Here is a 6,534-nt window from a genome sequence, read left to right on the forward strand (position 1 = left end):
GCCCCATTTGGATTCTCTGGACCCCACATATCCTTGCACTCTTACAGGGGAGTCTCCCTGGGTCTTGTGGGTTCCCCACTCACGAGCAGTGACCTGTGCCACAGATCACAATTTAAGGTACCCCGAATTGAGAGTTCACTCCTTGGCTCCATCTCTGTAGCCAGCTTCTCTGCTCTAATATCTGTGAGCTCTGTAACACTCAGACACCCCTGATCCTTCCATGACCTTGGGGACAGGACCACCTGTCCCCACGTGGGCTTCACCCTGGTTTAGCCTCTGGAGCGATGTCCCTCAGTGGAGCAGACTTTTAGAAGTTCTGATTTTGTACTCGGTTGCTCCACCACTTGCTGGGAGCCAGCCCCTACCCCCATGGTCTATCTTCCCGTTGCTTTGGATTCATTTCTCCACCAGTCCTACCTTTCAGAAAGTGGTCAATTTTCTGTTTAGAAATTTTCTGTTAGAATTTTCTGTTTAGAAATTCTGTTCTGTCGATTTTCTGTTTAGAATTGCTTCTCTTCTTCTCTTCAATCTCCTGTTGGATTTGTAGCTATTCTTAATGGTTTTATAAGCTATCTAGTTAGTCTGCTACCTGATGTCATCTCAACCTGCTACTTCTCTGCCATCCTGACCCCTCCCTCCATATTTTAATATCAGAACTTTATCTTATTTAGGAACTTTCACCATGACTTTTTTTAAAAAAAAAGAAAAGTCACCTTTAACAGAGAAAGAAAAATACTATATGATATCACTTATTGGTGAAATCTCAAACAAAAAAACAAACAAAAAACAAACTGACTCTTAGAGAAGAAAACCTGGCAGATGCCACAGGGCAGATGGGTGGAGTATAGGAGAAATAAAGGAGATTCATAATACAAACATCCAATTTAAAGTAAGTCAGTTACAGAGATGAAAAGTATAGCATATGGAATAAAGTCAGTAATATTGTAATAATGTTGTATGTTGCCAGACGATGACTACACTTAGTGTGCTGAGCACTGAGTAAGGTACAGAACTATCAAATCAATGTTTTATACATTTGAAAGTAACATTACATTGTATGTCAACTATATTTGAATATAAAGAGAGTTAAAGGAAATGTAGATGTAAGAAAATAAAGTTTCATTTGCACAGAAAAAAAATCACCCTTAGATTCAGTGAGGTACTAGAAATACCTAAGAAAGCTGAGAAATTGTGACAACAGCTCCTGACTCAAGAAGATTCCATGTGTATCCTCAAGGGAAAAACCTGTGAGACTATATGACTTAGTCTTAGCACTCAAACTTCAGGCTGGCTATTTCCAGATCTCCTCACTTGCCTCTGGTCAAGTCATAAATGGCCTTTAACCAAGTGACTTACTAAGGAACACCAATCAGACACACTTTATTCTCTTGGAAATGTTTTGCTTCAAGACAAAGTGAAAAAAAGAAAATCTGTACTCTTCCATGCTCTGAAAATTGTTGCAGTCTCTTCCAGATATGAAGGAGGTAGGTGGAATGATGAAAGTGAAGTATAGTAGCAGAACTAACCACAGTGTAGCATTTTATTGACGAGATGCTTCTACTAGTAAGAACCCATTTGGCAGAATTCAATTGCATGTGCATCTTCAAGAAAAATGGAAGGATCCTGTGAGGTCAGTTCAAATATTTAGAAGAGTTAGTATGATTATTAAGAAGGATTGTCCTAGGTGTGTTATAAAACTTAGTATATGTTATACCAGTGTTCTAAGTGTTTAGTCCCTCTGAGTCTTTCAGGCTAATTTATTCTTTCCTCTCTATTTAATGATCCCTTTTGCATATACACAGAAGCAGTGTTCTCTTACCCACCTCTTTCCCTCCTTCCTACACTACAATCTGGTTTGGGATATTTCTTTCACATACAGGTATTAATCATACTTCTAGAGTTATGGAATTTTGCCTTAGAGATATTTTGGTCCAATGAGCTTATTTGTAAACAGGAAAACTAAGGCTTCGAGATTCTGAATCACATGCTAAAATCACACAGTAACTTTGTACTAAAACCCCAAAGTCTGCTGACTTCAATCTCAGTGAAACTTATGGGGACTTTAGGTATTTTTCTTTAAACAAGGGTAAAAGATATTTAGGACAAATGTAACACTCTCAGTGTTGAATTTTAAGTTTAATCTAGTACATAGGGAAAGATTTTCTTATTCATTTGTAGCTGGCTTTTTTCTTCCTTTTATCATATTTCTTTCTTTTTTTCTTTATTTTCAGCATAACTAGTATCCATTGTTTTTGCACCACACCCAGTGCTCCATGCAATCTGTGCCCTCTCTAATACCCACCACCTGGTTCCCCCAACCCCCCAACCCCCGCCCCTTCAAAACCTTCAGAGTCCATATTCTCTCATGGTTCACCTCCCCTTCGAATTTCCAACTCCCTTCTCCTCTCCATCTCCCCTTGTCCTCCATGTTATTTGTTATGCTCCACAAATAAGTGAAACCATAGGATAATTGACTCTCTCTGCTTGACTTATTTTACTCAGCATAAACTCTTCCACTCCCATCTATAAAGAACTCCTCAAACTCAACATACACAAAACAGACAATCATATTAAAAAATGGGTAGAAGATATGAACAGACACTTCTCCAATGAAGACATACAAATGGCTATCAGACACATGAAAAAATGTTCATCATCACTAGCCATCAGGGAGATTCAAATAAAACCACATTGAGATACCACCTTACACCAGTTAGAATGGCCAAAATTAGCAAGACAGGAAACAACATGTGTTGGAGAGGATGTGAAGAAAGGGGAACCTTCTTATACTGTTGGTGGGAATGCAAGTTGGTACAACCACTTTGGAGAACAGTGTGGAGATTCCTCAAGAAATTAAAAATAGAGCTTCCCTATGACCCTGCAATTGCACTCTTGGGTATTTTCTCCAAAGATACAGATGTAGCTGGCTCTTCATGAATGCTATAGCCAATGTCAAAGACTCTGCAGAACTTCTTCAATAAATTTAATGTTTAACTTAGAATCAATGGAATTCTTCTCTTGAGCCATTTTTGAAGAATCAGATATGAGCTTTGAAAGGATTACAGAGGTAGCAGGTCCCCTTTAACTGAGAATCTACCATCATCACTCACTCCTCCATAGCATACATTCAGGAAATGAGACATCTTAACTCAGTGAGCAAGAAATTCCTTTTGCTGAGAAGCAGCATATCTGAATTCTTGTTACCATGCTATAAAGTCTTTTTTTCTGCAGAAAAGAAACCACTGGTCAGCTATCACCCTTGGTATATTTCTTATGGATATATGAGTATCGAGTTTGTCCTCTCAGTGAAATGAAATGGTTGCAGTACATTAGTAAGTACTGAAGTTCCATTATAAGTTGCATAATTTGATTCTTAAGAACCATCTTAACCAATCAGTCACATCAGAAATGATCTCAAAACAGGAACCCCATCCTCTCTGTTGTCAGCAATCACTAGGATTGTATTTATTACTATGCTAAGCAGAAGGGAAGAGAAGGGTTATGCTTGTTTTATTATTTGAATTTTTTATACATGGAAATAAAATTAGAATTGCTAAATTCATACAGAACTTTGAAAACAGTAATAGGTAGTATTAGTGGGTAGGGCTAAGTAATGGATTTGGGATATGGAAGAGAAAAGTGTAATTTCCAAAAGGAATTCAATATCCATGATTAGGGAAATGTTGAAAAGAAATACTACTACTTCCCCCCAAAATTGGTAAAAATAACACACTATACTTTCAAGCTCCTTAGAATCCATCTTTTTCAACAATCACTCAGAATAAAATCATTTACATTATTTTTTTTAAATCTCCCACATCCTGCTGACAAATGTCCTGCTCTTACTAACTTAACAATGGCTATTGTTCATAGACTATTCACCATTTGTTAGAAATTTGTATTAAACGATTGCACATAATTCTTCAACAGTTCTGTGCTGTACTCATAATAAAACACCTTAGCAGGCATTCCAGAATCCTTTTTCAATTTTATCTCCTACTAAACTCTTTCACATTATCTCTCATGTGATTTTTTGCATTTTTCTCACTTTTCATTTCACCACTGAATCACGTTTTATTATTTCCCTGTTATTTTTTATTCTATTTTTCATCTTTAATTTTATTTTGGATTAAATCTTTTTCTTCTAAGCACTTCCATATCACTAAATGGTAAGTATGAATTCCATTCACTATAAGGCCTCATACCTTCTTTTCTAGAATCTTCATTTATTTTAACTTCTCCTAAGACTGGATCTCTACATCTGTCTTAGCTCTCACGTTTCTATCCAAGCTTCTCAGAAACTATGAAAATTATTTTGGAATTCTGTCCCTCACTCATACCCTATAGAGTATTAGATTAGTGGGCATTTTGAGAATTTTTAATCCAGTACATCCATTTTAAAGAAGGGAAAACAGAAGAATAGGGAGCTGAAATTCAATCATCTTGCTATCATTGTTATTTCTAGAATACAAGTAAAATCCATTAATGATTATTGGGGAGCCAGGGTTTCTCTATGAATCAGAAGATGATAAATCTTACTGCTAATAATTGTCTAAATCTATCATGCACTCACTAAATACAAAAATTGTCTAAAAAACTTTGCTTTTACTATTTCATTTGAAATTCATAATAACCATAAGAATTGAATATAATTAGTATCCACATTTGTAAAAATGGTAAAAATAAGACTTAAGTAGGGACCTTAAAATGTCCATGGATTACATTTAAAACTTGTGCATTACAAATTGCCTCACATATCAAAACTGTGAATAAGGATTTGTCTTAGTTTGTTGGAGAGGTTTCCAATGACCAAAATATAAAATTACCATTATGGGCTACAAAACCTCTAAGAGCACTTTTTCAAAAATGGATGTCATAAAATGCTGCTATAAATGTAAATATCATATAATATTGCATTTACTTAAGAGCTAAGAGAGTGGTTACAGAATATAAACTGTTTTGAAGCTCAAGGAAAAGGAGCTAAATGTAGGCTGGGGGTACAGACTTAATCTGGCAGAGAGGGCAACATGAACAAAGGTATTTTATTAAGATAAGCCTAGCATAAATGGAAATACTAAGTAAACTTGAATAACTGGACTATAAGGCATCATCAAGAAAAGAGTGTAGGATAAAATTGTAGGTTTATATTGTGTGCATTTTGAAAGTGTTTGTGTAATAAACCACAGAAAGTCATTTTGTGAGTGAGCAGAATAAAACAAAATGAGACTTTGAATTGGAGTCTAATAATTCTGACTTCCTTCTTACTCTATTCTCCAAGGTAACTACAGAGGCTGTTTCTTGGAATGAATCAATAAGTGACACAAATTACTCCATGGTGACAGAGTTCATTTTTCTGGGACTCTCCAATTCTCAGGAATTGCAGATTTTCCTATTTGTGTTCTTTTTTGTATTCTATGTAGGAATTGTGTATGGAAACCTTCTTATTATCATAACTGTGGCCTCCGACTCCCACCTTCACTCCCCCATGTACTTCCTGCTGGCTAACCTCTCACTCACTGACCTGTGTCTGTCTTCTGTCACAGCCCCCAAGATGATTGCTGACTTTTTCAGTCAACGCAAAGTCATCTCTTTCAAGGGCTGCTTTGCTCAGATATTTCTCCTTCACTTTTTTGGTGGGAGTGAGTTGGTGATCCTCATAGCCATGGCCTTTGACAGATATATAGCAATTTGTAACCCCCTTCACTACACTACCATTCTGTGTGGCAATGTATGTGTTGGGCTTGTGGCAGCTGCATGGGGGACTGGTTTCCTCCATTCAGTGAGCCAGCTGGCCTTTGCAGTGAAATTACCTTTCTGTGGTCCCAATGAGGTTGACAGCTTTTATTGTGAACTACGTACAGTTATCAAACTTGCTTGTACAGACACCTATAGGTTGGATATCATGGTCATTGCTAACAGTGGTGTGCTCACTGTATGTTCTTTTGTTTTCCTAATCATCTCCTATGTTATTATCCTAGTGACCATCCAACGATGCCCTTCACACCAGTCATCCAAGGCCCTGTCCACTTTGACTGCTCACATCACTGTAGTTCTTTTGCTTTTTGGACCATGTATCTTCATTTATGCCTGGCCGCTCCCCATCAAGTCATTAGATAAATTCCTTGCTGTGTTTTATTCTGTGGTCACTCCTCTCTTGAACCCAATTATATACACACTGAGGAACAAGGACATGAAGACTGCAATGAAACGGTTGAGAAAATGGAATGTGAACTCTAAGGAAAAGTCTTAGATCTCCTGTAACCGTAAGGCTAATCTAAGACAATGACCTAGCAAAGTTGATGAATTATTTAGTAACCTTCATGAAAATCTTACCTTCCATTTCCATATCCTCTAGTAATACTCTAAGATCTTTCACATATACCCTCTCAATTTATCCTTTGACAATTTTGCATTTTATATTTTTGGATACAGATAACATGTTGATATGCTTTCCAATATTATCTCACTAACCCTCAGAACAATGCCAAAAATCTGCCAATATTTGTATGCTCCTGTGACTACCTGAGCAGTCCT

At 36.8% G+C, this 6,534-nt stretch overlaps 1 protein-coding gene across 1 annotated transcript; it reads left to right on the forward strand.

Annotated features, from left to right (window-relative positions):
- Positions 1-1,813: 1,813 nt before the first annotated feature.
- LOC101691337 (olfactory receptor 4F4) lies at positions 1,814-6,250 on the forward strand. The gene is made up of 2 exons (XM_004782420.3): positions 1,814-1,879; positions 5,279-6,250. The coding sequence occupies exon 2, from the start codon at positions 5,333-5,335 to the stop codon at positions 6,248-6,250; it is 918 nt and encodes a 305-aa protein (XP_004782477.2). The 5' UTR covers positions 1,814-1,879; positions 5,279-5,332.
- The last annotated feature ends 284 nt before the right edge of the window (positions 6,251-6,534 follow it).

Source organism: Mustela putorius, unplaced genomic scaffold, assembly GCF_011764305.1.
Source record: "Mustela putorius furo isolate JIRA1106 unplaced genomic scaffold, ASM1176430v1.1 tig00003898_pilon_pilon_pilon, whole genome shotgun sequence".
In the NCBI taxonomy this organism is placed as follows: domain Eukaryota; kingdom Metazoa; phylum Chordata; class Mammalia; order Carnivora; family Mustelidae; genus Mustela; species Mustela putorius.